General features: G+C 63.3%; 2 protein-coding genes across 5 annotated transcripts; both read left to right on the top strand.

Annotated features, from left to right (window-relative positions):
• The first annotated feature begins 1,314 nt into the window (after positions 1–1,314).
• ACBD4 (acyl-CoA binding domain containing 4) lies at positions 1,315–8,931 on the top strand. 4 transcript variants are annotated; one of them, XM_085083360.1, is made up of 10 exons: positions 1,344–1,506; positions 1,600–1,720; positions 1,796–1,880; positions 1,951–2,071; positions 4,368–4,478; positions 5,396–5,502; positions 6,118–6,268; positions 7,492–7,655; positions 8,092–8,136; positions 8,449–8,931. In XM_085083360.1, the coding sequence occupies exons 1-10, from the start codon at positions 1,437–1,439 to the stop codon at positions 8,557–8,559; spliced, it is 1,086 nt and encodes a 361-aa protein (XP_084939486.1). In that variant the 5' UTR covers positions 1,344–1,436; the 3' UTR covers positions 8,560–8,931. The 4 variants fall into 4 exon arrangements, with proteins under 4 accessions (XP_084939485.1, XP_084939488.1, XP_084939487.1 ...); XM_085083362.1 differs by lacking the exon at positions 4,368–4,478 and having other exon boundaries at positions 1,343–1,506; XM_085083361.1 differs by lacking the exon at positions 8,092–8,136 and having other exon boundaries at positions 1,343–1,506.
• A 1,637-nt stretch (positions 8,932–10,568) lies between these two features.
• On the top strand, positions 10,569–12,008 carry HEXIM1 (HEXIM P-TEFb complex subunit 1). Its single transcript, XM_085083363.1, has one exon. It carries the CDS (start codon positions 10,767–10,769, stop codon positions 11,682–11,684), a length of 918 nt encoding a protein of 305 aa, XP_084939489.1. The 5' UTR covers positions 10,569–10,766; the 3' UTR covers positions 11,685–12,008.
• The last annotated feature ends 6,069 nt before the right edge of the window (positions 12,009–18,077 follow it).

Here is an 18,077-nt window from a genome sequence, read left to right as displayed (position 1 = left end):
ACCTCCCACTGTCCCAGGTTGCTCCAAGCCCTGTCCAAGCTGGCCTTGGACACTTCCAGGGATGGAGCAGCCACAGCTTCTCTGAGCAACTTGTGCCAGTGTCACGGAGCATCCCTGTGCTTTAACACTTCCTGCCTGCCTTGTTCTGCTGCACAGCCCAGGTGGGTGAAACCCTGTGGACACCAAACACTGTCCCTGTGCCTGGTGCAGTGTCACGGAGCACTGGGGCACTGTTCCATTGCACTGTCCTGTTGCACAGGGTCCCAGTCCTGGGACACTGCTACAGTGACACTGCACTGCCGTGGTGCATCGGAACACTGTCCCAAAGCACTATCCTGGTGCTCTGTCCCAGTGCTCCATGGGCCCGGCCTGGGGCACAGCCTCGCTGTTCCTGGGTGCTGGAGCACTGCCCTGGGGCACTGTCCTGCTGCAGTGTCCCAGAGTCCTGTCCTGCTGCCCTGCCCCGGTGCCCTGCCCCAGTGCATTATCTGGATGCAGCTCTCCTGGTGCACTGTTTCTCTGTCACTGTGCCCTGTTTCACTATCCTGATGCACTCTTTCACTATGCTGGAGCACTGTCCATCTGTGCTGTCCCGGTCCTGTCTTGCACTGTGCCACTGTCCCTGTGCACCCTCTCATTGTCCTGGCTCACTATCCCTGAGCACTGTCCCTGTCCCGCTGTCCATGTCCTGCTTGTCCCACCGTCCCTGTCCCTCTGTCCCACCGTCCCTGTCCCTCTGTCCCACTGTCCCTGTCCCGCTGTCCCTGTCCCACTGTCCCTGTCCCGCTGTCCCGCTGTCCCACTGTCCCTGTCCCACTGTCCCTGTCCCGCTGTCCCTGTCCCACTGTCCCTGTCCCACTGTCCCGCTGTCCCGCTGTCCCGCTGTCCCTGTCCCACTGTCCCTGTCCCACTGTCCCGCTGTCCCGCTGTCCCACTGTCCCTGTCCCACTGTCCCTGTCCCGCTGTCCCGCTGTCCCGCTGTCCCACTGTCCCTGTCCCGCTGTCCCTGTCCCGCTGTCCCTGTCCTGCTTGTCCCGCTGTCCCTGTCCCGCTGTCTCGCTGTCCCGCTGTCCCTGTCCCGCCGTGTCCTCAGCGTTGCAATCCCTCTCGCTCCCGCCAGGCGGCGCCGCCTCCCCGCTCGTCCTGTGCTGTACTGTCTCGCCGCCAGGGGGCGCCCCGCTCTGCACAGTCCGGCCGCTAGAGGGCGCGAGCGCCAAGCGCAGCGCAGAGCGCGCAGTGGTGGGAGGGGCCCGTTCCTAGAGCCGTGCGCTGATTGGACGCTGCGCGGAGGGGCCGATGGAAGGCGGGCGCTGATTGGGCGCGGCGCGGAGGGGCAGATGGAAGGCGGGCGCTGATTGGCTCCGCGCTGTCCCCGCACGGAGAGGGACCCGCGCCGGGCCGGTGCCGGTGCAGTGCCGTGCCGGGCCGGTCCCGCCATGGAGGAGCCAAGCTGCGGGGCGCAGTTCCGCGCCGCCGTGCAGGTGATCCAGGGGCTGCCGCGGAGCGGTGAGTAGAGGCCGGAGCCGGGGCCGGGGCCGGGGCCGGGGCCGGGGCCGGGCAGCCGCGGCGCCGGCGGCCCCGCTGAGCCGCGTTCCGCAGGTGCGTACCGGCCGTCCTACGAGGAGATGCTGCGCTTCTACAGCTACTACAAGCAGGCGACGGCGGGGTGCTGCCAGGACCCGCGGCCCGGCTTCTGGGACCCCATCGGCCGGTACAAGTGGTAAGAGCGGGGGAGTCCCGGGTCCGGTTGGGGTCCGGTTGCCCCCAGCCCCGCTGACGGCCGCCGGCCCCGCAGGGACGCCTGGCACAGCCTGGGGAGGATGTCCAAGGAGGAGGCGATGGCAGCGTACGTGGCGGAGATGAAGAAGGTGGCCCAGAAGGTAACGGGGCGGGCGGCGGGGCCGGGCCGGGCGCTGCGCGGTGCTTGTGTCCAGCCGCGGCCCTCCGCAGGTCATCGACACCGTGCCCATGGACGAGAGCACGCAGGACATGTTCCGCTACTTCGAGCCGCTCTACGAGGTGATCCACGACATGCCGCGGCCTCCCGAGTCCTTCTTCAAGAGGAAGGGGGGTGAGTGGGAGCCGCTGCCCCCCGGCTGTGCCCGGAGCATCGCTGCTCTCGGTGCTGGGCTGCCCTCCCGGCGCTGCGCTCCCGCTGTCCCCTGCTGGCGGCACGGCCACCACCTTGGGGTCCTGCTCGTCCCCAGGGCACATCCTGCTGCTGCTCCCTGGGGGAGCACGGGATGGACACACTGCATCCCACCGGCCCTGCCGCGGCACAGCTGCTGCCGAGGTGCTGTTCGGGCAGACCTGTGTCCCTTTGTGTGACACGGGTGTCCCTCTGCGTGACACGGGTGTCCCTTTGCATGACACAGGTGTGTCTTCATTCTGGGCCTTGTCTCCGCAAAACTTTGGGGCGAAAATTCGAGATTTGGCTTCCAAGTGGCCCTTGGCGGCAGTCCCTGTATGCAGTGGGGCAGGGATCAGCTCCCAGGGAGGCTGTGCTTCCCCTTGGCGCTGGCCCACCTCTGGGCAGGACTCCGGGTCAGCTGATGTAAACATCTGGATAGGCCAACCAGCTTCTGCATGGAGTGGATATGGAGAAACAGGAGTTGAGAAATGGGATTATTTGGATCTGTTTGTGCTAGAGGAGAATCCTTCCCAGCCCTTTCCATGCCTCTGGCTGCTGGCTCGTGCTGGGAGGGGGCGGGGGACCTGTCCTTCCCCCAGTGCAGGGCTGAGCTGGGTGTGTCTGACTGGTGAGGAGCAGCCGGGGGGAGTGAGGGGCTGCTGTGGGGGCTCAGAAAGGCATTGTCAGCTTAGCAGCACAGGAGCTTTCAGGACATATTCACAGTGGGTGTGTGACCTGTCAGTAGTCTGGGAGAGCCCTGGCATGCAGACTCACTCCCCAGGCATCTGTCCTGTGCCTGTCACCCCCTGCTTCCAACAGGGATGCCAAAAGCGTGTTGTCTGTAAGGCTTGGCCCCAGGGCCGCTGCTCCTTCCTGTGGTACCCAGCTGCTTTGTTCTCCATTTTGATGCAGAATCCCTTTAAAAGGCAGACTTAGATTTTTCTCTGGAACATAGAAGCTGTGTCTAAACTGGTCATTATCCGCTTGGGAGTGTCACTTACAGATGACACTGTCACTTAAATCTAAACCTGGCGGCGCCTGTGGGGCGATCGAGCCCGAGGTGGCTGGAACTGAGGTGCAAAGCCCTGAGCTCCTGAAGGTGTTGAGTCATTTGTGCTAAAGGTTCCCAAACTCGCCTTCAGACTCTGCAATTGCAGTTTTAGTTGCCCATAACCAGAGCAGAAAGGGGATTTCAGAGCATGGAGCATGGCAGGTGCTTCCAGCAGCTTTTGGGGCACAGAGGTGGGAGTCTGGGCAGGTTTGGTTTTGTTTATTTACAAAGACAGCACATTATAAAGTGGCACTTGGAACCCAAACCATGGCTGGTTCCAGGTCCCAACAGGTCTCCAGTGAGTGGTGCTTTCACCAGAGTCTTGTGAACGTGGCTGGTTGGAGCCAGGTCTGTTCTGGTGCTGTGTGAGGTGACAGGACCCTGCCTGCACCCACCCTCCCTGTGGGTCACAGCACAGCATGAGGAGGATTTGAGAATGGTGAGGGACCTGGAGCAGGACAGCCCTGGCACTGCCCTCTGTGTAGGGGGGCTGCCCTTGTCCCATTCAGTGGGCTCTGGGGGTCTCCTGGGATGCCAAAGGCAGGTTGGGAACAGCAGAGAAGTGTAGACAAGGAGCAGCAGGGCAGCGTTGCTACACACCTGTCTGCCCAGGAGCAGGGAGCAAAGTCCTAGGGGCCGCTGGAAATATGGCTGGGATTAACCCCGTGGGCTCCGCAGGGCGGTGGGGAGGGCTGGGGCCCCATCAGGCCTTCTCAGGGTGCTGCTGCCCCAGGCCCTTGGGTGCTGCTGCCCACACAAGGCTCTTCCAGCCAACACTTCTTGCGTTGGGCTGTTTGTTATGTGGGTGTGTAGTGGCTGTGGGCACTGCCTGGGACAGGACAGTCACTGGCAATGTTTACCCAGCACTGATCCCTCTGCCTGGTGCCACAGGGGCTTGGGGACAGGGACACCCCAGCCACCCTTGGGTGAGCGAGGTGGTCTGCACAGGGTAAAGCCACATGAGTTCACACTGATTCCCAGGCTGTCAGCAAACAGAGCTGACTCCTCTCCCTCCCTGCCAGCTGCTGGCACCTCCAGAGGCTGCTGGTCCCTGGCTGGTCCCTGACATCCATGTGTCCCCTGGTTGTGCTGGCAGGGCAGCCCAGCCCACAGAGAGGGCATTGCAAGGACAACACAACTCTGACCCCACAAAATGACCCTGCTCTGCCTCTTCCCTCCATGCAGAGAGTCAGGAGCAGCCGGATGGCCCCAGCCAGGGAGTCCCAGTGAGCCTGGCTCTGGAGAGCCCTAAAGACACCACACCTGGGGAGCAGCAGGACGGGCAGCACGTGCCAGGTTGGTGTCCCTGGTGCCAGGTTGGTGTCCCTGGTGTGGCCAGCATCTGGCAGACACCCCACAGAGCAGGCAGCAGGGCTCAGTCTCCATCCACCCATGGAACTGTTGGCTTCAGGCACCTCTGCTCCAGCCCTGCTGGTGTTCCAGGCACTGTCCCTGTCACGGGGCTGTTCTTGGGCCCAGCTCTCGCTGGGGTAACCTTGGACATGTGGGTTTGGCTCTGCCTCACTCCTACCTGTGAGAAGGGGCCTGACTCTGCTAAACTGCAGGGACAAGGGGAGGCTGTTGCCCCGTGGACTGGGAAAACATCACCCTGGAAGGACCGTGATCCATGTGAGGAGGTTCTTCCTTGGCTCGAGTCAAGTTTGCTGCTTTGTTGGCATTGGGATTCACGGTGCCAAGCCCTGGCCCTCCCTAGTGATGCCTCAGCCCTGGCTTTCCTCTCACAGCCCCTCGTGCAGTCACCCCCTGCCTCCCTGTGCCCCCCTCGAGGGGCCCCTGGCTGTGCCCTGGGGTGGGCAGGGTGCTGCAGGGAGGTTCCTCCTCCTGCTGCTGCTCCAGCCTTCCCCCGGGAGCAAATATGGTCACGGAGTGAGCGCCAGTGTCCCGCTGTGCCATCCTGGAGCGCTGGGGCTGGCAGTGCCCGGGGAGCTGGGCAGTGTCCCTGTCCTGCCACGGGCTGTGGGTCTTGTGCCAATGGGACACTGTGGGCAGGAGAGGAGGGATTTCAGTCCTTGGATCCATGGCCATGATCTGGGCGATGTTAATGGAGCTTCCTCCCTCCCCCTCAGTGCCTCAGTTTCCCTCTCCTCCTGCCTTGCCCTGGACATGCAGATCCCTCATTCCACCTGCTGCCCTCCAGACACAGCTGGACACCCCTGCCCTGCTCGGGGCTCAGCCCTGTGCTTCCCTTCCAGGAGCTGGGCTGCCTCCTGCCCCCGAGGCACTCGAGGGCAGCCAGGTGACGAGTGACTCCGAGGGGGACACGTTCTGTGACACCCTGGAGCAGATGGAGCCTGAGAAGGTAACGGAGGAAGCGCTGGAGGCTTTGCCAGCCCTGCCCTGCCCACACTGCACAGACATCTCTGCACAGCACCACCAGCCTGGGAGCTTCACAAAACCTACAGGGACACCCTCCTGCACCTCTCTGCTTCGTGTCACTCCTGGAGCCTGGTCCCCATCACAGGGGGATGCTGAGGAGCCTCCCCAGCCCCCCATTCCTGTGCTGCATCTCTGGTGGGCCACTGGGAGCTGTTGGGGCTGGGCAAGGCCGACAGCCCTACATGGGTGCCACCACCTGGATTGTTCTCCTGCCACTTCTCCCTGCTCTTTGCTGTCACCAGCCACGTTTGGCACTTGAGGTGCCATGGATCCAGTGGGAGGAGGGAGTGAGTCCCTCTTTTGCCATCTCAAGCCTGGGCACCTTACTTCCCTCAGGGGTTCTGGGGCTCTGTCAGCTCCCAAAGCAGGTGCTGGCTGGTGCTATCAGTGGGATTCAGCTTCACTCAGCCCCACACCCTTCACCCCCAAAAATGCCAGTACAAGGCAGAGAAGGACTCCACTGCTGCCCTGGGATCACCCTCTATGCCACCAGGGAGGGGAGTGGGGGGTCTCAGGGCCCTTCTCTCCCATCTCACAGGCTGGGCAGGCACAGGGACTCACCCCAAACGGGATCCAGGCCGGGCCTGAGCCCCTGGTGCCCCACAGTGCTGGGCAGGGCGAGCAGGGTGAAGGCAGAAGAGCCGAGGGGAGCAGCAGCACTGACCTCACAGTCCTGGGCTCCGAGAGAGGTGGGTGCAGAGCTTGTCCCTGCGCCCCTTCATGCCGCTCCCCCACCTCCCATGGGCTGGCCTGGGGGGCTGGGGCCACCCCCAGGGGACAGAATCTGGCTCCAGCAGCCACAGTTGGGTCATCAGTAGCTGAAGGAAGTCACAAGAGTCCTGTCTTTGCATCCCTTGGTCCCCAAGCAGTTCAGTGGCTTTACCCCTCCAGGACACAGCCCTTCCTTTGCCCACTTCTTGCAGTGGTACTAATTTGCCTAAATTTGGAGGATGCCCCACTGGCCCCTCCAGCAGCCAGGCAGGGAATGCAGGTCCCTGGTTCCCTGTGCCCAGCTCCTGCCCCTGATCCAACCACATCACCAGTGCCTTTGGATGTGGGTGGTGCCAGGGCTGAGCTCTGCCCAGGAGGGCAGGGGGGGAAGCAGGGCCCTGTGCCCTGGAGGCCTTGGGGACACTGTTACAGCAGTGCCACTCATCTAATGCCACCCACCACTGCTGCTGGTGTTTGGGGACCACCAGGCCTTGAGCTGTGCCAATGCAGGGAGGGGACAAGGAGCCTCCTGCCACCCTCTGTGCTGTCCCCAGACATACTGGGCTGCCCTAGAGTAGCATTGCCACCCTCAGCCATGGGAATGGTGCCCTTGCCTGACCTGGGCACAGCCCACCTGTCTCACCCTTTCCCCTGTTACTGTTCCCTTCTGGGCTGCTTGACCTTGGGAGTGAACTTGTGCCGAGGCCAATCAGGCCCGGCTGGGCTGTCCCCAAGGGCTGGCACGGGGGCTGGCAGCGTGTCCCTGCCTGTGTGCTGCTCACAGCCTGGATTAGCCAGGTGTTTGCCAGGCTGGTTTGGGGCTTTCAGTGGGCCCGGGGGAGGGCAGGGCGGAGCTGCCCTGGCCCTGGGTGTCCTGCCCAGTGCTGGCACCTTCACCAGGTGTCACAAGGTGACCTACATGCACCACTGCACCCACCCTATTGGTGGGCTGGTCACCCACTGCCACCACCGTGGCACTGGAGGGACACAGTGGCCCATGGCCCTGGGGACAGCCTCGGTGCTTGTGGGGCTGCCGGGCTGGGCTGGGAGTGGCTGTGCATGGGCAGCCCACGGTAGGCACCCCGTGGGAGCCGCTGCTCACCGGTGGGTGACAGCACCAGGGTGGGCAGTGCCAGCCCCGGGGCTCCTCGGGTGGTGCTCAGCCTCCCCTGCCACCCGCGTGCTGTCCCTATGCCCGCAGATCTTCGGCTGGCCGGGGGGGACCCCGGGAGCACCCCCGAGCTGGCCCCGGGGCTGGCGGCCGAGCTGGAGGTGCACGTGGCCAGCACGGTGCGGGCGCTGCAGGAGGAGCTGCGGCGAGTGCGGGAGCGGCTGAGCCGCCTGGAGACGCTCGGCGCTGCCCAGGTATGGGCTGGGGGCAGGGCTGGGACATGGCACCGACCTGGCTGGGACAGCGGGGCTCGGCTCCGGGCTCTGGGACAGGGCTGGCCAGGTGTGGAGATCGGGGACCCCCATGGTGGTTGGTGACACATCCTGGCAGGGCTGAGGCTGGTGCTGCCCTGATCCGGCCCAGGGTGCAGGCAGGGAGCTGCTGCCCCTCATTCTCACTGCCCCCTCATTCCCACCATTCCCTTCATTCCTGCTGCCCCCCTCATTCCCATTGTCCCACCATTCCTCGTTCCCACTGCCCTGGAGTCCTGGCCCAGCTGCACCATCTGGATCCCTTGCAGGAGCCCTGCACGAACTCGCTCCAGGCCATTCCATCCCTCTCACAGGGACACAGGGGCTGGAAGGGGGGTGCCAGCATCACCTGCACCCCAAACCCTCTCTTGTCTTGCAGGGGAACACAGCTGGGACAGACCCCAGCCTGGCACTTGCTCCACAGGTGAGTTGGGAGTGGAGGAAGCCCTGTGGGGTGGCCTTGGGGTCCCCCTGCCCACCCGACAGCCCACGGGGCCTGGGGACACAGCAGGGGGAGGTTAGGGAAGGAACACTCAGCTGGGGAGCAGGTGACATCCGTGAAGACACGTCCCCAGGGATGGTGGTGTTGATGCAGGATCTCCAGACAAGGAGGATGTGACCAGGACCACCGAGCAGTGCCAGTGGCCCCTTTCAATGGAGGGCTGGGGGTAGTTTGCTGACAGCAGTGACACCTTTGTCCCCTTCCCCATGCCGCCTCTCTCTGTCCCCTCGCCAGGTGATGTCCCCATGGCGCTTGACCGTGTCCCTGCGCACGCTGCTCTTCCTGGCCACCTGGCCCTTCGTCACCCAGTGGCTGCTGCGCCGCTGGCAGGGCAGGAAGAGGTGACCACCACATCTCTGCTGCCACCGCCACCCCTCCTTCCCCATCCCGCTTCGCACGCGCCGGGGAAGCACCACGGACCCACGCGGGCATCGCCTCACCAGCCACGGGCTCAGCAGACCGGCCAGCCCGGGCGGGGACAGCCCCCGGGCACCGGCAGCAACACTCAGGGCCAGCACGGGCGCCGGGAGCGGGGTTGGCATGGCCCCGCGCGGGACCCCGGGCAGCCACCCCGCCCTGCCACGCACAGACCGACCAGGACCGGCTGTGGCCCCGCGGCTGGCAGGGACAGCCACGGGCCCGTCCCCAGCCACCGGGGCCAGGGGGTGCTGGGACATCATCCGAACCTGCCTCAATTAAAGTTGCCTTTTCGGTCCAGCCCCGCTGCCTGTGCCCTGCAAGGGGAGGGGACCGCGACCAAACGCTCCGGCCTGGCCACCTGCTCCGGCCCGGCCACTGTCCCCACCTGGTCCCCCCCTCTCCCTACCCGGTCGGGTTGGCACGGTGGCGGCTGCCTGGCCCTGCCCTGGCCGGGGCTGCCCTGTCCCCAGTGCAGGGGATCTGTCCCCAGACCCCAACCTGCCCCCCGGCCGGGTCCCCTCCCCACCCTGAGGGTGCCCCCCCACGCGAGGGGGGTGGCGGTGTCCCCTTGTGCCACCAGGCCCGTGCCAGCGCCACCCCCGCCCTGCTCAGGTGACCGGGGGGGGGAGCAGCCCCAGGGACTCTGTGGCGGGGAGGGAGCGGTTGGAGACCCCCGGGAACCCCCGGGCCTGGGAGCCAGCGGTGCCACCCCGGGGGTCCCCGGTGGCCTCTCCCCCAGGGCCGGGGGTGCCCTGCCGGTGTGGGGGCTGGGCAGGGCAGTTTCCCCTCACTGGCGACACAGGGGTGACACAGACCACACCCTCTTGCGCGGGCCGTGCCCCGCCTGGCCGTGGGGTCCCGGGGCGAGGGTCCCACGGGGACCCCCCTGTCCTGTTCTCCGCCGACATGGATACCCTGTAGCCCCCCCAGGGGCGCCCCCCGCCCCCGCCATGGCTCCCCCCAGCCGTGTGTCCCCACGGCATGTGTGCCTCAGCGGGGCCCCCTCAGCCCCCCCAAGGCCGTGGGGCAGCCGCGCCATGGCTCCCCCAGTGCAGCCCCGCCCCCGAACGTGGGGCCCGAGTGGGACATCGCCACTGTGGGTGGGGGTGGCGGGTCCAGGAACGAGGCCGGGATCAGTACAGGGACCGGCACAAGGCCCGGGACCCCCCAACCCCCTCCTTCCCCCCCCACCCCAGCCCCCCAAGCTTTGGGAGAGCAGATCCGCACCGCCCCTGCCAAAAGGGACGCGGCGCCTTTAAGAAGGGACTTCTTTCCGCTCAGGATTGTTTACATCTCCCTCCGCCAACTGCAGCAACGTCTCACCCAGCGCAGCACGGATCCTTCCGCCCGCCCCCTCTCCCCCAGCCCCGCGCACCCCCGGAGCCCCCTCCGGGCATCCCGGCCCGGCCCGGCTCGGCCCGGCCCGGCCCCGCCCGGCACAATCCCCCGGGCCCGGGGCCGCAGCGCCGCCGGCGGCGCCTCCGCCGCGCGCGGACTCCTTTCGGACCGTCCCACGGCCCCACCGCGGGGGGGGGCGCGCGCGCTGCCCTCGGCGCGGGCCTGAAGGTCGCGGGGCGCGCGCGGCCCCGCGCACAGGGACTCCCCCGCCGCGTGGTACGGCCGGGTCCCTCCCTCGCCCCCTCGCGATTGGTGGCGCGGCGCGCGAGTGACGCCCACCGTGGCCAACGGCGGCCAGATCCTGCAACGGCTAGGGGGCGTGTCCCGGCGGGCGCGCCCGCCCCCCGCACCCGCCGATTGGCCGCGAGGCGGCACCGCCCGCCCGCGCGGGGCCGTGGCGGCGGCGCGGGGCGCGCGGCGGGGGCGGGACCCGACGCGCGGCGGGGCGGGGCGCACAGGGCGCCTGCGCGGGGCGGGGCGGGGCGCGCGCGGCTATAAAGGACGCGGCGGCGGCCGAGGAGCGGCAGTCGGGAGCGGGCGGCGGCGGGCGCGGGTTGAGGTGTGGGGCGGGGTCGTGGTGGGAGCGGCGGCGGCAGCGCGTGCGGTGCGCGCGGGGGGGCGGGCCCGGCGGCGTTAACCCCCCCCGGGCCATGGGCCGGGCGGCCTGAGCGGGACCGGCCCCATGCGGCGCCGGTAGCGCCCGTCCCAGAGCGAGCGTAGCCGAGCGCAGCGCTATGGCCGAAGCGGTGCCCGCTGAACCGGGGCCGGAGCCCCAGTGCGAACCGGAGTCTCGCTCCGAGCCCGAGGTGCGGCCGGAGCCACAGTCTGAGCCCGAGCCGCAGCCCGAGCGCGGAGAGGCGCCGGCGGAGGACGGCGATGCCGGGCGGCTGCCGCCCCCCGGGGCGGAGGCGGAGGCGGCGGGCGGCGCCGAGGGGCGGCCGCCGGCGGGCGGAGCGGGGCGTCCCGGCCTGGGCCCGCGGTACCGGGCCGTAGGGCGCACCGAGGAGTGGCCGATGAAGAAGAAGCACCGTCGGCGGCCGTCGAAGAAGAAGCGGCGCTGGAAGCCGTACTCGAAGCTGACCTGGGAGGAGAAGCAGCAGTTCGACGAGCGGCAGAGCCTCCGCGCCTCCCGGCTGCGGGCGGAGATGTTCGCCAAGGGGCAGCCGGTGGCTCCCTACAACACCACACAGTTCCTCATGGAGGACCACGACCAGGAGGAGCCCGACCTGAAAACCGGGCTGTACCCACGGCGAGCGGCCGCCAAGTCGGACGACACGAGCGAGGAGGATTTCCTGGACGACGGGGCGGACGAGGACGGGGGCAGCGACGGGATGGGGGGTGACGGCAGCGAGTTTCTGCAGAGGGACTTCTCGGAGACGTACGAGCGGTACCATGTGGAGAGCCTGCAGAACATGAGCAAGCAGGAGCTGGTGAAGGAATACCTGGAGCTGGAGAAGTGCCTGTCGCGCATGGAGGAGGAGAACAACCGGCTGAGGATGGAGAGCAAAAAAGCCGGGGGGGAGGCGGCGGACCCGGCGCGGGTGCAGGCACTGGAGCGGGAGGTGGACAGGCTGCGAGCCGAGAACCTGCGGCTGCTGCGGGAGCAGGAGCTGCCCCGGCAGGAGAAGGGCCCCTGCAAGCCGGGGGAGTGACACTGGGCACGGGGGCGTGGGGGGGTTTTTACAGTGTTGGGTGGAACATTTGGTCCTTGTACAGAGTCGCCGCGGACCCTTTTTATGGGCTAAATTGCAGCTGGGGGGGCCGAGGGCTCCCCCTTTTTTAGGTGGCTGTGACGGGGCGAGGGGGGGTTGATGTATTGGTGATACCTGGTTTATGGGGTTTTTTTTTTTGTTCCTTTTTTTTTTTTGTGTCTAAACCAAAAAAAAAGAAAAAAAATCCCCAAGAAAGCTGTAAATTGGCCAAAACTGACTATAAAAATACAGAGGTCTAATAAATTTAATTACTTGTAACTGTAATGGTTTTGGTGTGATTTCTAGAAAATAATCAGAATGGCATTCCACCAGGGAATACATCCTGGATTATTTTCATCATGTTATAACTGTTGTTTGATTTAACTTAGTTTTAATTCCCCGCTTAACCCTTTTTATTATTTCCCCCATTTATTTTCAATTTTAATTCTGCTCAATGAGCTGAAATAGTTAAAAGTACCTGGAAAGGAGGTAAAATGGTGTGTGATGAGCACAGAGGGCACCTCACTGAGGTAGGAGTAGCCTCAAGTCTGTCTGTTTGCCTAAGGCTCACTTAAATTTGACTCTGTTTCCCCGCAGGTCTGTAGGAATCCAGGTCATTAACTGAAATCTGGGCAAAAACTACCTAAAAAAAATCTACTTCAAGCTACAAGTGATAGGAAAAACCTTAAAGTTTTGGAGCAGCCCAAGGAAAAGTTTTGGTAGTCAGCACTTGGCCTCTGAAATGGCTGACGAGGGAGCAGGGAAAGGCGATGGCTCAACCTCCCTCCTGCTGCACCTGAGAGGGGGAGGAGGGAAAAGCAGGGAAAGCTCCAAGCACTGGAGCTTTTTTGGGGGGCAAACAGGTAATTGAAGGGCTGAAGCAGGGGAGGGGCTGAGGCTGTTCTGGCTGAAGGCCGTCGAGATTGGAATTGATGAAACCTGTGCCTGGAGAGGCAGGAGCTGGGATGGGCCTGAGCAGCTGCCCACAGGAATGGGGGGGAAATGGGACTTTATACAAACCCAGAGGGTTCAGGGGAAGGGGCAACGGTAACGGGGCTGTCCAGCGCTGCCCAGTGCAGGTGGGGTGGTACAAGATCGGGGTTAAAGCAGCAGCACAGAGGGGCTGGAAAGGTCCCACCAGGTTTAACCCCAGCCTGGCCAAACCTCTCCTGCTCCACGGGGGAAAAACAGCCTTTATCAAGGACTAGAGGGTTCAGGGGGATGGGAGGAGGGGACAGGGATGTCCCCAGCGCTGGTGCGGTGGTGTAAAATCAGGGGTGAAAACGGCCGAGGGAGCCGCAGGACAGGGGATCACACCGATTTTATCCCTCCCCCGCTCTGGGGCACTGGCGGGGGAAGGAAACGAGCCAGGGCTACTTGCTCAAGAGCCCGGGAGCCACCGGCTCTGTCCCTGTGCCATGACATCACCGCAGCGCCGGGGTGGGGGGGCCGATGATCCTTCGGGCTCTTGCGGGCTGGGATGGGGGCTGAGCCCCGCGTCCTCCTCTGTCCCGGGCGCTGCTTCCCAGCCGATTATTTCCCTGGAGAGCGATTCCCTCTCCGTGATTCCCACAACGGGCGTTTTCTCCCGGGGCAGGACACGTGTCCGATGGCACCGATGGGGTCCCTCATGGCACCGGCCCTGTGAAATGCAGCTCCCGGCACCTGGTTCATGGGAAAGCCTCGATCCAAGGGGATATTCTCAGTCAGGGTTTGCCCTCATCCACTTCCCCCAAACCTGCTATGTCCCCGGAACAAATGTTTTCTCTGCAAATGCTTTAAAAAATAGAACTTAAAAAGACAAAACAACTAAAAGGACCATACTGACCAACTCTCCAACTTGCTCTGGCCCCACCAATTTCTCCTGCTTTATTTTATGCTGTTTTAATGAGTCTCCCTAGGAACCAGGTTACCCTGATCCCAAGGGCTCATTCCATCTCTTGTGCCCAAATCTCCTGCACACACACCAGTGACATTCAGGGACCTTTGAAACCTCCAAGTGGATCAGTAATGGACAGGGAGCTCATCTGTGCTTCTCCCTGGCCAGGGGCAGAGCTCCCCATCCCAAGCCTTCCCACAGCTCTGGAGCTGGTTTGAAGCAGAGAAGCTGAATGAACATGGAGCCTGCAGCAGCAGGAATCAGCCTGGCACAGCTCAGCTTGAGACCAAGAGGTTGGAATCATGAAATATTTTGGGTTGGAAGGGACCTCAAAGACTATCCAATGCCAACCCATGCTGTGGTGGGGAGGCCCTGGCACAGGCTGCCTAGAGAAGCTTTGGCTGCCCCTGGATCCCTGGAAGTGTCCAAGGCCAGGCAAGACCAGGCTTGGAGCAATCTGCGATAGTGGAAGGTATCCCTGCCCATGGCAAGGGGTGAAATGAGATGACCTTTAGGGTCCCTTCCAACCCAAAATATTTCATTATTTTGTGGACAGGGATGCCATTAGACCAGGCAGGAATCACCTCACCAGGGCTCCACGGCTGTGCAAAGGCAACACCAACACTGGATTTGGGGCACTTGAAAATGCAGAGCACTGGGAGACCCTCTGGCAAAGGGCTTTCCCAGCTCCTCCCCTAGCAAGGGTTTTGTTTTCAGAGGAAACAACTGAAATTCTGTCCTGGGGACAGGCAGAAATTACAGCACCAAGACAAAAAATGGGGACTGCTCCAGCCCACCTGCAGGAACAGCCTTTCCACTTGGACAGAAGCAATGGCCGGACAGAGCAATTCCCTAGAAACATTGCAAAGACAAGAAGGAAGTGTCTGCTAATGCCACAGCCTTGAGGTGAGGTGAGCCCCAAATCCTGCCCTGTGACACAGCAGCCCCACAGAGCTGCTCCTGGTGCTTTTTCTGTGGCACTCCAGGCCTGAGCCTGGTAAATCCAGGCTCCCTGATCCATCCTGGGGTTATAACCAGGCTTTGGCAGCCCCACCATCCCCTGCCATGACTTCACCTGCACTTACTGCACTTCCCTTCACTGGCTTCATCTCCCCAGGACACACTCATGGAACCACTGGGAACTTCCTGGTGACTCTGGGTGACGCAAGTGGCATTTTGGAGAAACAAGAGAATCTGCAGCTGGTGGGGCCATCACCAAAACCCCGCACCTCTTGGTGCATCTCCAGCACACCAAACCCTGGCTGGGAGCTCCAGCCCCTCAGGTTTGCTCCCCTCTTGCTTCCCATAAACCCTGGAACATCTCAACAGGTAAAAAGCTCACAGCTCAACCCAAGTGTGACCCTCATTAGTTTGACAAAATCAGCTTGAAATTGCATTTTTAGCTGTCACAAGTACATGAAGACACACACAATAAACCTCCCAGTGCTGGATATGCAGCTGGGATATAAAAATATCATAGAATCACAGAATGGATTGGGCTGGAGGAGCCTTGAAGACCAGTTTCAACCCCCTGCCGTGGGCAGGGACACCTTCCACCAGCCCAGGTTCCTCTGTGCCCTGCCCATCCTGGCTTGGAACACTTCCAGGGATGGCACAGCCATCACCTTTCCGTATGAAGCTTTGGAATTCAGGACCTGCTAAGGCAACGTCAGCAGAGTCATAACAACAAATATAATAAAAAAAAAAATGCCCCACCGAGCGCCTAAATGTAAAATAATCTGGTTTTAACTGGCTGACCCACGTCTGACAGCACAATCCGCACTTAAGAGTAGAAGCCTCCCAAATCTCCCTGTTTTAAACCTAAACCCAGTCCCACAAAATAGCAGGGGATGAGCTGGTGTTATCGGCCTTTGCCGAGGGAAAAACAGGGCTGGGAACTGGAGTTCCACCGAGGAGCCGTGGGGAGGCTGCGCCAGCTCAAACCCTCCCCACAGCTGAGTACTTCCCAAAAAAAAGGCCATTTTTAGTTTTTAAACAGCCGGGTTTTGACTTTGCACGGGGAAAACAACGCCGCAGGTGCTTCCCCAGCCCCGGGAGGGGCATCACTTCCTCCGAGCCCGGGGTCGCCCGGGTTTGTTACAGCCCGAGAAGTTCCCCCGGGCCCTGGCAACAGCCAAACGCTTTTGTTTTTGAGTCTCCGAGCTCCCCGGCGGGGAGGCCATGTTAGCCGAGATCCACTGGATCGGGCCAGGGTCCCTGAGGGAACCCCGCGGGGTTTGGCTGAATTGTGTGAAACAAAGGATTAAATGCCAGGGATTATCTTTCTCCCACCCAAAACGCGATGTATGAGGGAGTTGAGGGACGGGACAGCGGCAGATCCAGCCTTCCAGACGTGGTTCCCAGCCCACACTTCTATAAAAACTGCGCTCTTCCTCCCCTCTCTGCTCCTCACGGGGCTCAGGCAGGTGCAGCCCCGCACGAGATCGGCCTGCGGCTGTCGAGAAACGTTAAAATATCGTTTAACGCTAATTTTGATAGAAAAACAGACCCAGCCCCCTCCCAGCAGCGCAGGTGCGGCCGGAGCGCCCCGGCAGGGCCGGGCCGGGATCCCCCGCCCCACCGGCTCAGACCCCGGGCAGGCCGTGGAGCCCCGACCCGCCCCAGCTCCATGAGGCGCCCGGCAGCGCTGAGCTCCGGTCCCGGAGCGCTGACGGGGCCGCGGCCGGTGGCGCCGCACTCCCAGCAAGGCCGGCGGAGGGCCCCGCGCTCCGCGAGCGGGACAGGAGCCCCAGCCGGGCCTCCCCGCGCTGCCGGCTCGGGACCGCGGAGGGACCCCCGGTCCGTGACGAGAGTCGGCCCGGCCCGGCCCCTCACATACAAAATGGCGGCGGCGGCGCCGCTCCCGCTCCGCCCGCCCGGCCGCCATAGCCGCCGTCCCGGCTCCGCTGCCCGCCCGCCAATCAGAGCCCGCCGTACCGCTGCGCGACGGCTCGGCGGAGCCAATGGAAACGCGAGTCGCAGCGGAACAGGCGGTGCGCCCATCTACCGCGAGGCATTGTGGGGATTGTAGTCCATCGACGGGTTACGGCGGTGGGCCCGGGGCGGTTGCGGACTCGCCGTCCCAGGATGCCCCGCGGCCCCACGTGGCGGGCGCGGTGTCACGGCGGTGGGCGGAGGGACCGGGCCGGGCCTGCTCCCGGTGCCGCCCCGTCCCGGCTGGGCCCGGTCCTGCCGCGGGGGCGGAACGGCTTGTGCCGAGGCCTCCCGCAGGCCCTGATACAACCAGGGGGGCCTTGCAGGGCCGCAGGGATCGGAGCCCCGGAACCCCTGGGCGGGGCGGGCAGGGCCGGGGGCTCCAGCAGGAGGGCTTTGGCCGGGATGGCCACACCGCAAGCCAGCCCTGAGGGCTGCTCGGCCGAGGCGGCCCAGGGGGCCTAAGCCTGGCTCAGGCGGCCTGTGCGGGGGCGGCTCCAGGGAGGGCCCTGGATAGAAGGGTAGAAGGGATAAGCCCAGCGCCACAGGGGGTGTCCGGCTCAGGAAGGGGGTGCCGGGCTCCAGAGGGGGGTGGCCGGCTATCGGGGGTACCCCAGCCCCAAATGAGGGTGTCTGCCTCGGGAAGAAGGTGCCCAGCTCTAGGCCAGGCTTTCATTTCAGCCCCCTGGCATTTTAACTGCTTAATGCCTCTGTCCTTCTCCAGAACCGTTCCCGGCTGGCGTAGGAGAGATCGCAGTTAACAGATCACAGTTACAGAGATCACAATTAGCCGACAGATACCCCCTCAGCACGGTGAGAGCTCAGTGTACCCGGGGGGGCGGTGGGGGGGTTGTGACAATTCTGCCCAATTCCAGCTCTGCCGGCTCCTCCCAGGGTTATCTGGGCTCTGTCTCGGATCCCAAGGAGAGGAACAACCCAAAGGACAAAGTCCATGAGATTTCCCAAGGGTTTCGTGGGGATTTTTCCCCCTGAGCTGCGCAGGGAATAGACAGGGGGTTCAGTCTGCAGGAATTTAAGGGGATAATGTGTATTTTAGGGATCAGGACAGAAAAAGGGCAAAACGAAGCAATATCACAAATAAAAGCAAGCAAACAAACTAGCTAAAAATCCTCAAAAGCCCCACCCAAACCTAAAAAGTCTTTCAATACAGAATTGGTTGCCTTTCCTGGGGCAGGTTGGGCCCAGGGCCTGTCCCTGTGTGATTTTTGGGAAGAACAGTGCAGGGAATGAGCCTAAGCAGCCACTTGAAGCTTTTTCAATCGAGCTCTGATGTTATGGAAAGACAAAAAGCGATTTTTTTTCTGGGCTGGTAAATCTGCAATCATAAACTCTTCTCCCGATTATGTGATTTTAATGAGTGGGGGTTAATTGTGCCAAATATTTTGCAGCCAGAGGTTGGTGTTGGATATGGCCTGGCTGTTCCTGGGTGGGAAAGGGGATGGGGAGGTGTAAAATGGGCCAAGTCTTGGGATTTGGTTGGGAAGGCAGGGAATAAATACTTGCCCCTGGACTGTCCTAGT

Source organism: Lichenostomus cassidix, chromosome 27 (genome assembly GCF_008360975.1).
Source record: "Lichenostomus cassidix isolate B80296 chromosome 27, HeHo_3.0, whole genome shotgun sequence".
Classification (NCBI taxonomy): Eukaryota; Metazoa; Chordata; class Aves; order Passeriformes; family Meliphagidae; genus Lichenostomus; species Lichenostomus cassidix.
This window is presented reverse-complemented; position numbering and strand designations above follow the sequence as displayed.